The 16,259-nt window shown below is 36.2% G+C and overlaps 1 protein-coding gene across 1 annotated transcript in view; it reads right to left on the bottom strand.

The window, feature by feature from the left end:
- Positions 1 to 16,259, bottom strand: part of LOC133242603 (fibronectin type III domain containing protein 3C1-like) — a 68,415-nt gene that overhangs the window by 29,581 nt on the left and 22,575 nt on the right. The window contains exons 15-21 of the mRNA XM_061408778.1: positions 16,083 to 16,221; positions 15,417 to 15,485; positions 14,893 to 15,011; positions 14,663 to 14,768; positions 11,401 to 11,507; positions 11,083 to 11,196; positions 9,939 to 10,088 (exon numbers count right to left, since the gene is read on the bottom strand). Of these exons, the coding sequence (XP_061264762.1) occupies positions 9,939 to 10,088; positions 11,083 to 11,196; positions 11,401 to 11,507; positions 14,663 to 14,768; positions 14,893 to 15,011; positions 15,417 to 15,485; positions 16,083 to 16,221 (804 nt within the window). The remainder of the gene's footprint in view (positions 1 to 9,938; positions 10,089 to 11,082; positions 11,197 to 11,400; positions 11,508 to 14,662; positions 14,769 to 14,892; positions 15,012 to 15,416; positions 15,486 to 16,082; positions 16,222 to 16,259) is intronic.

The raw sequence follows: 16,259 nt of genomic DNA, 5'->3' as shown, positions 1-16,259 counted from the left end.
GGAACTCTGCTTTCAGTTGGGTATATCTTTCCCTTTCTCCTTTGCCTTTTACTCTTCTTTTCTCAGCTATTTGTAAAGCCTCCTCAGATAACCACTTTGCCATCTTGCATTTCTTTTTCTTTGGGATGGTTTTGGTTACCACCTCCTATACAATGTTACAAACATCCATCCATAGTTCTTCAGGCATGCTGTCTACTAGTTCTAATCCCTTGAATCTATTTGTCATTTCCACTATATAATCATAAGGGATTTGATTTAGGTCATACTTGAATGGCTTAGTGGTTTTCCCTACTTTCTTCAATTTAAGCCTAAACTTGCAATAAGGAGTTCATGATCTGAGCCACAGTCAGCTCCAGATCTTATTTTTGCTGACTATATAGAGCTTCTCCACCCTTAGCTGCAAAAATATAATCAATCTGATTTTGGTATTGATCATCTGGTGGTGTCCGTGGAAAGTCGTTTCTTGCGTTGTTGGAAGAGGGTGTTTGCTATGACCAGTGCATTCTCTTGACAAAACTCTGTTAGCCTTTGCCCTACTTCAGTTTGTACTCCAAGGCCAAACTTTTGGCCTGTTACTCCAGGTATCTCTTGACTTCCTACTTTTGCCTACCAATCCCTATGATGAAAAGGGCATTCTTTTTTTTTTTGATGTTAGTTCTAGAAGGTGTTGTAGATCTTCATAGAGTTGGTCAACTTCAGCTTCTTCAGCATCAATGGTTGGGGCATAGGCTTGGATTACTGTGATGTTGAATGGTTTGCCTTGGAAATGAACCAAGATCATTCTGTTGTTTTTGAGATTGCACCCAAGTACTGCATTTTGGGCTCTTTTGTTGACTATGAAGGCTACTCCATTTCTTCTAAGGGATTCTTGCCCACAGTTGTAGATATACTGGTCATCTGAATTAAGTTCACCCGTTCCTGTCCATTTTAGTTCACTGATTCCTAAGATGTTTATGTTCACTCTTATCATCTCCTGCTTGACCATATCCAATTTACCTTGATTCATGGACCTAACATTCCAGATCCCTATGCAGTATTATTCTTTACAGTACTGGATTTTACTTTCACTATCAGACACACCCACAACTGAGTGTCATTTCTGCTTTTCCTCAGCTGCTTCATTCTTTCTGGAGCTATTAGTAATTGTCCTCCACTCTTCCCCAGTAGCATATTGGACACCTTCTGACCCGGGGGCTCATCTTCTGGTGTCAAAACTTTTTGCCCGTTCATACTGTTCATGGGGTTCTCATGGCAAGAATACTGGAGTAATTTGCCATTTCCTACTCTAGTGGGCCATGTTTTGTCATAACTCTTCATTACGACCTGTCCATTTTGGGTGGCCCTGCACAGCATGGCTCATAGCTTCATTGAGTTACACAAGCCCCTTCACCCTGACAAGGCTGTGATCCATGAAGGGGGCAGGTCTGTTAGTATTGCTTTATATATTTAGGGGCTCTATGTTGAGTGCATGAACATTTATAAATGTTATATCATCTTGTTAGATTGACCCTTTTTCATTATATAATATCCTTCTTTGACCCTTCTTGTAGTGTTTGCTTTCCAGTCTATTTTGTCTGATATAAGTATAGCTTCTTTTGTTTTTCATTTGCAAGGATTTTTGTTTTTCATACCTTCAGTTTCAGTTTATATGTGTCCTTAAAGCTGGATTGTCTCTTGTAGTTATCATACAGTTGGTTATTGCAATTTTGCCCTTTCACCCACTCTATGCCTTTTGATTAGAGAATTTGATGTATTTGTAATTATTGATAACTTTGGAGTTACTACTGCTATTTTGGCAATTGTTTTCTTTCTGTTTTGTGTTCCATTGCTCCTTTCTTCTCTTGCTTTTTTCTTTGTGATTTGATGACTTTCTGTAGTAATATACTTAGATTCCTTCCTCTTCATATTTTGTAACTGTTTTGAGGGGCTTCCCTGGTGGTAACGAATCCACCTGCCAATGCAGGAAACTCAGGTTTGATCCCTGGGTCAGGAAGATCACCTGGAAAAGGAAATGGCAACCCACTCCAGTATTCTTGCCTGGGAAATTCCATGGACAGAGGAGCCTGATAGGCTACAGTCCATGGGGTTGCCAAAATGTTGGACACAACTTAGCAGTTAGATGACAATTACATGTTTTTGCTTTGTGATTACCTTAAGGCTTATGTAAAACTTCTTATAACAGTCTATTTTAGGTTAATAGCAACTTAAGTTTTTACACATACTTAAAGGTATGTATTTTTAATCTGTTCCCCATCTTATGTTTTTGATGTCCCATTTTACATCTTTTAATCTTATGTATCTGATAACAAATTATTATAGTTATACTTATTTTTAGTACTTTTGTTTTTAAATATTCATATTAGATATATAGGTTTCTTGGTATAGGGGACTGACTCACCACTATTACAACATTAAAGTATTCTTAATGTAACTGTTTATTTACTTTTAACAGTGAGATTTATACTTTTATATGTTTTCATGTTACTTATTAGTGTCTTTTCATTCAGCTTAAAGAAATCTAACATTTATTATAAGGCTGAACTTATGATGATAAAGGCATTTAGCCCTTATTTGTCTGGAACACCTCCCTGAAAGCTACAGTAATCAAGACAGTATGGTACTGGCACAAAAAGAGAAATATAGATCAATGGAACAAGATAGAAACCCAGAGATAAACCCATACACCTCTGAGCACCTTATCTTTGACAAAGGAGGCAAGAATATACAATAAGAAAAGACAGCCTCTTCAATAAGTAGTTTTGGAAAAATGGAGAGCTATGTGTAAAAGAATGAAATTAGAACACTTCCTAACTCTGTACATAAAAATAAACTTAATGTGGATTAAAGACTTAAATGTAAGGCCATTAAAACTCTTAGTGTAAAACAAGCAAGACACTCTTTGAAATAAATTGCAGCAAGATCTTCTTTGACCCACTTCCTAGAGTAATGGAAATAAAAACAAAAATAAAGAAATGAGAGCTAATTAAACTTAAAAGATTTTGGACAGTGAAGGAAACTATAAACAAGCTAAAAAGGCAACCCTCAAATGGGAGAAATTAATAGCAAATGAAACTGACAAAGGATTAATCTCCAAAATATACAAGCAGCTCATGCAGCTCAATACCAGAAAAACAAAATGTAATCAAAAAGTGGGCAGAAGACCTAAACAGACATTTCTCCAGAGAAGATATACCAATGGCCAATAAATACGTGAAAATATGCTCAACATCACTCATTATTCAGTTCAGTTCAGTTCAGTCGCTCAGTCGTGTCCAACTCTTTGCAACTTTATGAACCGCAGCACTCCAGGCCTCCCTGTCCATCACCAACTCCTGGAGTTTACCCAGACTCATGTCTATTGAGTCGGTGATGCCATTCAACCAACTCATCCTCTGTCGTTCCCTTCTTCTCCTGCCTTTAATCTTTCCCAACATCAGGGTCTTTTTAAATGGGTCAGCTCTTTGCATCAGGTGGCCAAAATATTGGAGTTTCAGCTTCAATATCAGTCCTTTCAATGAACACCTAGGACTGATTTTCTTTAGGATGGACTGGTTGGATCTCCTTGCAGTCCAAGGGACTCTCAAAAGTCTTCTCCAACACCACAGTTCAAAAGCATAAATTCTTTGGTGCTCAGCTTTCTTTCTAGTCCAACTCTCACATCCATACATAACTACTGGAAAAACCATACCCTTGACTAGATGGACCTTTCTTGGTAAAGAAATGTCTCTGCTTTTTAATATGCTGTCTAGGTTGGTCATAACTTTCCTTCCAAGAATAAGCATCTTTTAATTTCATGGCTGCAATCACCATCTGAAGTGATTTTGGAGCCCCCCAAAATAAAGTCAGCCACTGTTTCCACTGTTTCCCCATCTATTTGCCATGAAGTGATGGGACTGGATGCCATACTTTAGTTTTCTGAATGTTGAGCTTTAGAGAGATGCAAATCAAAACTACAATCACCTCACACCAGTCAGAATGGCCATCATAAAAAAATCTACAAACAATAAATGCTGGAGAGGATTTGGAGAAAAGGGGACCTTCTTGCACTGTTGGTAGGTATGTAAATTGATATAGTCACTATGGAGAACAGTATAGAGATTCTTTAAATAACTAGCAATAAAGCTATCATATGACCCAGCAATCCCACTCCTCAGCATATACCCTGAGAAAACCATAATTCAAAAAGACACATGGACACCAATGTCCACTGCAGCACTATTTACAATAGCCAGCACATGGAAGCTACCCATATGTCTATTGACAAATGAATAGATAAAGAAGATGTGGTACATATATAGAATGAAATATTAGCCGTAAAAGGAATGAATTTGAGTCAGTTGAATTGAGGCTCCTGAACCTAGAGACTGTTATACAGAGTGAAGTAAGTCAGAAAGAGAAAAACAAATATTGTATATTAACACATGTATATGGAATCCAGAAAGTGGTACTGATGAACATATTTGCAGGGCAGGAATAGAGACACAGATGTAGAGAGTGGACTTGTGAACACTTTGGGGAAGGGGGAAAGTGGGATGAATTGAGAGAGTATCATTGAAACATGTATGTTATCATGCATAAAATAGATAACTAGTGGGAAGTTGCTGTGTAACACAGGAAGCTCAGCCAGGTGATCTTTGATGACCTAGAGGAGTGGGATGAGGGGTTGGGAAGGAAGTTCAAGAGGGTGAGGATATATGTGTACTTATGACTGTTTCATGTTGTTGTGTGGCAGAAACCAACATAACACTGTATAGCAATTATCCTACAAATAAAAATAAAATAAAAACAATAAATTATTGGAGTATAACTGATTTATAATGTGTGTTAGTTTCAGGTGTACAGCAGAGTGATGCAATTATGCATATACTTATATTCATTGTTTTCCAGATTCTTTATCCATATAGGTTATTACAGAATATTGAGTAGAGTTCCCTATGCTATATAGTAGGTACTTGTTGGTTATCTATTTTAAATATAGTAGTATGTATATGTTAATCTCAACCTCCTAATTTATCCTTCTCTGCTTCTTTTCCCCTTTGGTACACATAGGTTTGTTTTCAGAATTTGTGAGTCTGTCTGTTTCTGTCTTGTAAATAAGGTCATTTGTATCATTTTTTTTAGATGGCACATGTAGCTGTTATCATATGATATTTGTCTTTGTCTGACTTACTTTACTGTATGATAACTTCTAGGTCCATCCATGTTGTACAAATGTCATTACTTCATTTGTTTTGATGACTCAGTGGTAATAATACTCCATTTTATCTATATCTATATCTATCTATCTACCACATTTTGTTTATCTTATTCATCTGTTGACAGACATTTAGTTTGCTTCCATGTCTTGGCTATTGCAGTGAACACTGGTATCCATGTATCCTTTTGAATTATGGTTTTCTCTGGATATATGTCCAGAAATGGGATTGCTGGATCATATGGTAGCTCTGTTTTTAGTTTTTAAAGGAACTTCCACACTGTTCTCCATAGTGGTTGTACCAGTTTGTATTCCCACCAGCAGCATAGGGGGATTCCCTCTTCTTCACACTCTCTCCAGCATTTATTGTTTGTAGACTTTTTGACGATGGCAGTTCTGACAGGTGTGAGCTGATACCTCATTGTGGTTTTGATTTGCATGTCTCTAAGAATGAGCCACATTGACCACCTTTTCAAGGGCTTGTTGGCTATCTGTATGTCTTCTTTGGAGAAATGTCTATTGAGATCTTCTGCCCATTTTTTGATTATGTTGTTTGCTTTTTTGATATTGAGCTGCATGAGCTGTTTGTATATTTTTGAGATTAATCCCTTTTCAGTCCCTTGATTTACAAATATTTTCTCCCATCCTGTGAATTTTTTTTTTCCCATGGAAAACTCTTAATCTTGCCTTCAGTTCTGAAGGATAACTTTGCTGGGTAGAATATTCCTGGACTTCTTTCAGAGGGAGTTGTTACTGTATAGCTATAGTTTTGGTGTGCCTGTGGGAGGAGGTGAGCTCAGGACTCATATGTCACCATCTTGAGTCAAAATCCCAATGTTATTTATTTCCTGAAGTTCTAAACCTTATTCTGTTATCTTTTCCTTTTTATTTAGAGTACTTTCTGTAGATATTTTTAAGGGTAGTTTTGCTGGCAACAAATTCTTAGTTTTCCTTCATCTGAGAATGTCTTTATTTTCTTTTCATTCCTGAAGAATATTTTTTACTGAATATAGTTTGCAGTTGCCAATTCCTATCTACTTGAAAAATGTTGTGCCATTTCTTGCTGGTCTCCATGGTTTCAGATGAGGTATCCTTTGTCATCTGGATTGATGTTCACCTATAAGTATTGTACCATTTTTCTCTGGGTACTTTTAAGATATTTTTCTTTCTTTTTTGTTTCCAGAATTTAGTTAAGATGTGGCTTAGTTGTGTGGGTTTATTCAGGTTTATATTACTTTGGATTTGTCCATCTTTTAAAATATTTTGAATTATGTTTTTCCCCAAATTGGAATGCTTTTTATTATTTTTTGAATAATTTTTCACTCCTACTCTTTCTCTTCTCTCCTGCTGGGGTTTAATGATATGAACATTAGGTATTTTGTTATTTCATATATCTCTGAAATCATTATTTTTTTCTTTTTTTTCTAAATCCTTCCTGGTGTTCAGAGTGGGTAAATTCTATTATCTGTCCTCAAGTTCACTGACTATATCTTTCGTCATCGCCACTCTACTATTAAGCCCATCCAATCAAGTTTTTATTTTGTTATTGTATTGTTAAGTTCTGTAATTTCCATTTGGTTTTCTTCTACAACTTCTATTTCTTTGTTTTGATTTTTAATATTTTTCATTTGTTTCAGGATAACTCATAATTACTGGTCAGAATATTTTTTTGATGGCTGCTTAAGCCTTTTTCAGATAACTCAAACCTCTGACTTACTTCACAGAGTCTGTTGTTTTTTTGTCATTGAAGTTGTGATTTTCTTGGTTCTTCTTATGACAAATGATTACTTATTCTGGACATTTTGAATACTATACTATGAGACCTGGATCTCATTTAATCATATTTTAGTAGACTGTTTAAAAAAAGACAACAAAAAACAGATGGTGACTGCAGCCATGAAATTAAAAAAAGAAAAGCTATGACCAACCTAGACAGCATATTAAAAAGCAGAAACATTACCAACAAAGGTTCATCTAATCAAAAGCTATGGTTTTTCCAGTGTCATGTATGGATGTGAGAGTTGGACTAGAAAGAAAGCTGAGTGCTGAACAACTGATGCTTTTGAACTGTGGTATTGAATAAGACTCTTGAGATCCCTTGGACTGCAAGGAAATCCAACCAGTCCATCCTAAAGGAAATCAGTCCTGAATATTCATTGGAAGGCCTGATGTTGAAGCTGAAACTCCAAAACTTTGGCCATCTGATGCAAAGAACCGACTCATTGGAAAAGACCCTGATGCTTGGAAAGACTGAAGGCAGGAGGAGAAGGGGATGATAGAGCATGAGATGGTTGGATGGCATCACCAACCCAATGGACATTAGTTTGAGTAGGCTCTTGGAGTTGGTGATGGACAGGGAAGCCTGGCATGCTGCAGTCCATGGGGTTGCAAAGAGTCAGACATGACTGACCGATTAAATTGAACTGAATTTAGTAGACTGTATCCCTCCAGAGGTATAGTGCAAAAGTTGGGTAGGGTGGAAGTTCAGCTCTTGTCTAGGCCCCTTTGATTTCTTTCCAGGAAAAGTAGGGCAACTATTTATACTGCATCACTGTCTCTGAGTGTGGGTATAAACTCAACTCCTCATTGGGTTGTGCCAATACCATGGAGATGGGAAGTGCAGGACTAACACCTCTCTTTAAGGGTGGAAGTGTAAACTCAGCTACCAGCTGGGTCTTAATGACACCAAGGGAAGAGAATGGGGAGGCTGAGGCACCAAATAGCATAGCTTTCTCAACACCTAGATCCCTCTCTAATGGGTGAGAAGATATGGAGACTGAGCTCTCCACTGGAACCTATTGACAGCAGGTGAAGGCGGGTGGGCCTGAGTGCTGACTAGCTCTGCTTCCCATATTGTCTTTCAGTCTCAGTGCCAGTAGGTGGACATGTAAGTTCAGCTTCACTCTGGGTCTCACTGACACAGGCAGGAGGAAAGTAGAGAGCTAACTAGCCTGAATCATACCACTTTGTTCAGTATGTTGCTGCTGGGTGGGGGTAGACGCTGAGCTTGCCAACACTACTCTTACAGGGGAATTAGAGAGCTGCTGCCTGCTTCCATGAGAGAGGTATGGAAGACTGGAAGCTCCCTGCTTGGCCATACTGACACCAGTTAGCAGGGGAATGGAAGCAGAGTACTGCCTGCTTCTGCCAGGCAGAGGATGGAAGATTAATTACCTGCTTGGCCCTGCCAAAACTGATACCTTTGGCTAGAAAAATTAGAGCATGCTGCTTGCTTCTGGGGTAAATTGGATAGTCAGCTTCCTACTTGGCCTGTTGAAATTTCAGGGGTGGGGAAGGATAGGGATATGTGTAATTTTTCTCTTGATGTTTGGGTGGAGTAAAGTGGGTATTGTGAACAATATTTTCTTCTATTAGGCTACCCTATTGCCAGTCATTTTGCTGGGGCTGAGGTGAAACAGGCTTTTCTTGGAGTTTTTGTTCTGTCTGTCCCTTTTGGAAATTTTGAGTTGGAGACTTCTCTCACACCCTTTTTGGGCTATATGGGAGATGATAAGGAAGTCCAAGGGCTCACCACTGTGTTATTCAAGTTGTGAGTTCCCCAGGATTTTTTTCCTTCCACATTTTTCTTTCTTTCCACGATTCAGAGTTTTCCCATGTTTGCTTGTTGTTTTATGCTCAGGATTTTTTGGTTGTAAGAGGGAAGACTTGGGAATTATGGGGGAACTCTGTCTTGGCTAGAAGCTAGTCCATTGATTTTTACCTCTCTAATATCTTTAAAATTAATTAATGTCTCACCATTAATGTCTGACCCACTAAAGCAACTTTAATGTTCATAAATTCCCCTATTCTTTGAACTATTGTGGTGGCTGTCTAATAAACATATATTGGGAGAGCATTTTTCTAATACAAAAATAAGGGTATCCAAAAATATTACAAAGGATTCTTTTCTAAAAAAAATACTTAAAAAACCCCCCAACTTCCAGTTATGAAAGGCAAATTGGAACATGCAGCTCAGGTACCAGTATTAGGGTTCCTAGGATTTGATGGCTTAACACTATATGGACAACATATCAGGTAATTCTAAATGTAGGCTGTTTCCCCAAACCTTAAAGTTATAATTTTTTTAATTCTAGTAGAAGATGAAGGGATCATTTCCACCTAAGGTATCCAGGGAAGCATTCATGCAGAAGCTTGGCTTTATGGAACAAGATAGCCAAACAACCAGTATGAACAAATGTACAAAACATACTTGGGGTGGCAGTAGACTTGTTTGTTTGGTATGATTTGTGCAGTTTTTCCTAATTAATGATAATTATCACTTTGGGTGCTTTTATAATATACAGATTAGTAGATTTCTGGATTAAAAATTTTGATGCAGTAGGTCTGAGTGGAGGTTCAGAATTCAGTGTTTTATAAAAGCATTTCAAGTGAGTTCAGGGAAATTTGGGAAATATAGAACTGAAGAGAAAATAATGTCAGATCAAGTTGAAATAGAAAGTAGGTGACATCATGTTGATGTTTGAAAGAAAACAACAAAATTCTGTAAAGCAATTATCCTTCAATTAAAAAATAAACAAATTTAAAAAGAGAAAGTAGGTGCCAGATCATGTGAGGCTTTAAAATCAAGATAAAGGAACCCAGAATGTTGTTGCTGGATATGATGAATATTTAAGATTTGGAAGTCTGTGACTCCCTTCTGGTCTTTCCACTGGAAATGGTATATTATGAATGTGAATAACATAGCTTAATACTTTGCTTACATTGGAAGAACTGTTAGGATTACCTGAACTCTGCAAAAATACATAGTGGCAGGAATGAGACCTTTAACTTCATAGCTCAGACAAGGGCCAGTGTAAATCAAGTGCATTGAATCTTCAGTTTGTCCCCACTCTAATCTGTAATCAGTGATCTCAGCAACATTACACGCAGGAATCTGAAAAATGCAACAAAAACAAAAAATTTAGCTCTTTCCATAAGGAGTCACTATACTCAATACTATGGAAAGTAACAATATGATCCTTTCAGTGTCAAAGCCTATAATCTATTAAATGGAATGAAATATAGACAAGTACAGAAATAAACATAATGTTGAACACTGTAATTAATGTTAAATGGCTCAAATAAAATTAAGAGAAAGGATTGGATAATTCAACATACTAGTGGGATCAAACACAAAGCCCAGTACTGTCTGGCTTTTATACAGGGGTATGAACAGATCAATCACTTATTATTATTTTTAAAAATTTTTATTGTAATATAGTTGATTTATAATGTGTTCATTTAAGGTGTACAGTAAAGTGATTCATATCTCTCTCTTTATATTTTTGCAATCTCTTTCATTATAGGTAATCATTTATTATTATCAGACTAAAGGTTTTTTTTGTTAATGCTAAAAATTCTCTACTAGAATTTGGGGAAAAGGGAAGAAAAAAATCAAAGACACTTAGGGGGCTTAATAACTAGGCCAATTCTTTTTGAGTTTGATTAGTTTGAAGGGGAAGATATTCAAATGGATGTACATTAAAAAAAAAATTCTTCATTACTTCACAGTCACATTTCTTATGTGTCATACTGTGGTTATATGCAAACAAACTACCAGAGTTTTCCCAATGAAACTTTAAAAAAACTATAAATAGATTTAATTTTATTATCTTTTATTTTAGTTTCAAAAATTCAATTGGTTGCATACTGATTGTCTCTTTGGTTTTCTAAATTTATTATCCTTCAAAAATATAAGATTTGGAAAGCAGGATTACCATAGCCTTTGCCTTTCTAATAGCACTAGCAACAGGTCTTAGGTGTGTTCTAAAACCATGGTCCAGACTAATCTAGACTCTGAACCCTTAGGGAGTTATAGACTTTAAAAGCAATTTCTAAACCAATTACTGTGCTTTTATATCATCAAAACTAATAAACTGAGATCGTACTTCCCAACTAACAACAACACAGGTTGGACTCTTGCAGGTTAGAACAGGTATACCACATTGAGTAGGAGGGCTTGGGACTGGAGCAGTTTCACATGTTGATGAATGAGATCCAGACTACAAATAAACACAAACAAACAAATAAGCAGACATACAAATGATTGTGCAGGTATGTTCACTCCCCACCTTGATAAGAAGTAGAAGCATGTATTCATCCAAAGTGAAATGAACTACAAATGATTACCTGAACAATTTAGTTTCCCCAGATTTATTTGTTGCTTTTAACCAGAAACTGAATTCTCTAGGAATGAATTTACTCACTGTGCATCTCACTTCTGAGCCAGAGTGCCCTTGTGCATCATCTTGGTTGCCATTTACCTTTTTGACATTTGTAAGTGCTTCAGAGTTTCCTTTTGTAGGAGAATTGTCTGTAAAAATATACATTTTTTTTGATTTTTCTTTTTTAATGGATGAAAAACTACAGTTTTTGTGTTGATTTCTGCCATATAACAATGCAAATCAGTCATAATTATATGTTTTTCAGTTGCCAAGTCATGTCCAACTCTTCACGACCCCATGGACTGCAGCATGACAGGCTTCAGCATAATTATGCATGTACATATATGTATGTGTGTGTATATATATATATATATATGTACACACACACATATGTATACCTTCCTGCTGTCTCGCCTCTCTCTTTACCCTCATTCCATCTCTCTGGGTCATCACAGAGTACCAGACTAGGCTCCCTGTGTTATTTAGCAACTTCCTACTATTTGAAAAATATACAAAATTAACTTAAAAATTGCAAAATTTAAGGATGGTACTTAAAAACACAATATAATTTAAGAAGACATGTTAAACATATAAAAGTTACTTTATGCTAAAGTAACAAAAAGTTCAAATTATACCAATTTGTGTTAGTTAACTTTTTAGTTCCCATTTAAATTTTTTCTGATTTTAATTACCAAGAAATAACTTTCTAGACATTATTTGATTTTGCACTAAAAGAAAACCATTTATTCTGTTTTAATAGATTTAATATTGAGCTGGCCAAAATGCTCATTTATTTTCTGTAAGATGGCTCTAGTAGAGCTTCAGTTCAGTTCAGTTCAGTTGAGTTCAGTTGCTCAGTCATGTCTGACTCTTTGTGACCCCATGAATCGCAGCATGCCAGGCCTCCCTGTCCATCACCAACTCCCGGACTTCACCCAGACTCATGTCCATCGAGTCAGTGATGCCATCCAGCCATCTCATCCTCTGTCGTCCCCTTCTCCTCCTGCCCCCAATCCCTCCCAGCATCAGAGTCTTTTCCAATGAGTCAACTCTTTGCATGAGGTGGCCAAAGTACTGGAGTTTCAGCTTTAGCATCAGTCCTTCCAATGAATACCAGGACTGATCTCCTTTAGAATGGACTGGTTGGATCTCCTTGCAGTCCAAGGGACTGTCAAGAGTCTTCTCCAACACCACAGTTCAAAAGCATCAATTCTTCGGCACTTAGCTTTCTTCACAGTCCAACTCTCACATCCATACATGACTACTGGAAAAACCATAGCCTTGACTAGATGGACCTTTGTTGGCAAAGTAATGTCTCTGCTTTTCAATATGCTATCTAGGTTGGTCATAGCTTTCCTTCCAAGGAGTAAGCGTCTTTTAATTTCCTGGCTGCAATTACCATCTGCAGTGATTTTGGAGCCCAGAAAAATAAAGTCTGACACTGTTTCCACTGTTTCCCCATCTATTTCCCGTGAAGTGATGGGACCAGATGCCATGATCTTCGTTTTCTGAATGTTGAACTTTAAGCCAACTTTTTCACTCTTGTCTTTCACTTTCATCAAGAGGTTTTTTTAGTTCCTCTTCACTTTCTGCCATAAGGGTGGCATCATCTGCATATCTGAGGTTATCGATATTTCTCCCGGCAATCTTGATTCCAGCTTGTGCTTCTTCCAGCCCAGCGTTTCTCATGATGTACTCTGCATAGAAGTTAAATAAGCAGGGTGACAATATACAGCCTTGACGTACTCCTTTTCCTATTTGGAACCAGTCTGTTGTTCCATGTCCAGTTCTAACTGTTGCTTCCTGACCTGCATATAGGTTTCTCAATAGGCAGGTCAGGTGGTCTGGTATTCCCATCTCTTTCAGAATTTTCCACAGTTTATTGTGATCCATACAGTCAAAGGCTTTGGCATAGTCAATAAAGCAGAAATAGATGTTTTTCTGGAACTCTCTTGCTTTTTTGATGATCCAGCGGATGTTGGCAATTTGATCTCTGATTCCTCTGCTTTTTCTAAAACCAGCTTGAACTAGAGCTTAGTTGCCTTTAACTTCATTGAAAACAATTTTGTAAGCTTGTATTGTAACAGCTATCATATCAGCATGCATTTAATAAGACAATGAAATTGGTGAGTTTTTGTAGCTATTTTAATGTTGAAGATGGAAGAAAAAAAGCAACATTTCAGCATATTATGATTTATTATTTCAAAAAAGATAAAAACACCAAAAAAGATTTGTGAAGATATGGAGAAGATTCTGTGGCTGATTGAACATATCAAAAGTGGTTTGTGAAGTTTCTTGTTTGAGATTTCTTCCTCCATGATGCTCCACATTTGGTAGATCAGCTGAAGTTGATAGGGATCAAATTGAAACATTGAGAATAATCAATGTTATACCATGTGGTAGATAGCTGACATACTCCAAATATCCAAATCAAGTGTTGAAAATCACACCAGCTTGGTTATGTTAATCACTTTGATGTTTGGGGTCCACAAAAGTTAAGCAGAAAAACACCTTCTTGATCATAATTCCTCACATGATTCTGTATTTAAACATAATGAAAACATTCTGTTTTAAAAACAGATTGTGATGGATGATGAAAAGTGGATACTGTACAATAATGTGGAATGGAAGAGATCATGAGTTGAATGAAATGAACCACTACCAACCACACCAAAGGCATCTTCATCCAAAGAAGGTGATATTGTGTACATGGTAGGATTGGAAGGGAGTCCTGTATTATGAGCTTCTTCTGGCAAGCCAAATGATTAATTCCAATAAGTACTGCTCCCAATTAGACCAACTAAAAGCCACACTTGATGAAAAGCACCAGAATTAATCAACAGAAAACATATAATCTTCCATCAGTATAATACAAGACTGCACATTTTTTGGTGACCAGGCAAAAACAGTTACAGCTTGTCGGGGAAGTCCTAATTCATCTGCTATATTTACCAGACATTTCACCTTCAGATTTCCATTTATTTCAGTGTTTATAAAATTCTCTTAATAGAAAAAATTTAAATTCCCTGGAATACTGTAAAAGGCACCTGGAACAGTCTTTTGCTCAAAAAGAAAGTTTTGGGAAGATGGAGTTATGAAGTTGTCTGAAAAATGGCAGAAGGCAGTGGAACAAAACTGTGAACATGTTGTTCAATTAAGTTCTTGGTAAAAATGAAAAATGTGTCTTTAATTTTTACTTAAAACCAAAGAAACTTTTTGGCCAACTGAATATATCAATATAAAAATCAGAAGTTACAAAACAGGAAATTTAAGTCAGTAATTCAAATCACAGAAGAAGCCTTACTGCATTGGATGTTGGTTTCTTTGGACTGCACTTTACCATTCAAGGGTGGAGGACGGCAAGATGCAGGAGAAAGATTAGGTGTCTGAACAGTCAATATATCTGAAGGCTAAGAAAAATACAAAGTACCTTATGGCTACTGAATTCAAGTTTAATTTTGTAAAACATTTAGTAATATTATACAATTCATTTCAATACTCAATTTAAAAACTTTTCTTTCTCTCTTTTCTCACCTGGCTATGGCCTATAGGTGAAGTGCAAAAGACTCTTAATTTATATGTAGTACCAGGTTGCAGGTGATTGTATAGAAATTCCGTTGTGGTTCCATTGTAGATTATGTTCCAGAAATTCACTGAAGGGATAGAAGCAAATTTGTCCAATTTTTATAGGTAGCTTATAAATCTTATCTCATGTATATACCATTTTGGAAGTTAACTACTGTCCAATCACCTACTTACAGTAATTAATTATATTCCCCATAGAATTAACCATAAAATCATACTAGATCAGTTAGTAAATATGATTTATTATCAAAACCTGGAGAAATCCAAGTAAGTTCTGGGGTTTAGTTAATAGTATTATACCAGTGACAATTTCCTGGCTTTGATAATTGCTCTATGATATTGCACGAAGATATTAATATTAGGAGAAGCTAAGTGAAGGTTGCACATGGGAATTCTCTATACTATTTTTTGCAGCTTCTAGGAAAGTCTAAAATTATTTCAGAATGAAACGTTAAAAAATTATGATGCCTTACCATCCAAATTCTCCCTAACTTCTAAACTGTAACTTGAAATGTTTGTCCCACCATTATCTTCGGGTGGTTCTGAAAAAGAGAAATAAAATTAAAATTATTCTTGAGTAAACTTAAAAGTCTTTCATTGCAATGTTATCTTATAAATTAAGATTTTTCATGGAAGAAAAATGCAAACATGGAACTTAACAGGATATTAATATTCAGATATTAATAAAGATCATAAGAACATAATCAAATTACATTGTTAGAATGTTACTTAAGTAACATTTTAAAGTTCTTTGGAAGAGACTGAAATGCTAATTGTATGTACCTTAAAGTGGATTTTTCCAGTTTAGAGGCAAAATAATTTGTATAATATCCTGTCAAGTTGATATTTATCATCAGTGTGTCCTAATTACAGCCTCTGTATTAGATATAATCTTACTTGTAATAACCATAATTTTAAAGGCTCATATAAAGTTCAGTAATTTGTTCATATATGAATTAATGAGATAGCAATAGAGAACTAGAAAAAAGAACATAGTTTATAATGGAACATTTATATGGTAAAATATTTAATATACAAATGATTAAGAGACTACTTTGTAAAGCTAAGGGCAATTAGAGGATTTTTTTCTCAATAGTTAATATTTAGAGTAAGTTTTAAAATAGAAAAACATTACTTACCCCATCCAATTTTTACTCTGTGTGCATGGATCTTTCCCTTTATATATGGTTTTTTAGGGGATCCAGGCTTATCTGGACAGGTAGCATATTTTACTTCTCTACTGGGGTTGCTTCTTCCTTCTGCATTGCAGGCAAAGATCTGCTTGAGTAAAAGAGAATACTTTGGTTGACCATTGG

Source organism: Bos javanicus, chromosome X, assembly GCF_032452875.1.
Source record: "Bos javanicus breed banteng chromosome X, ARS-OSU_banteng_1.0, whole genome shotgun sequence".
Lineage (NCBI taxonomy): Eukaryota > Metazoa > Chordata > Mammalia > Artiodactyla > Bovidae > Bos > Bos javanicus.
The sequence above is the reverse complement of the archived record's forward strand: the minus strand, read 5'-3'. Positions and strand labels throughout refer to the sequence as shown.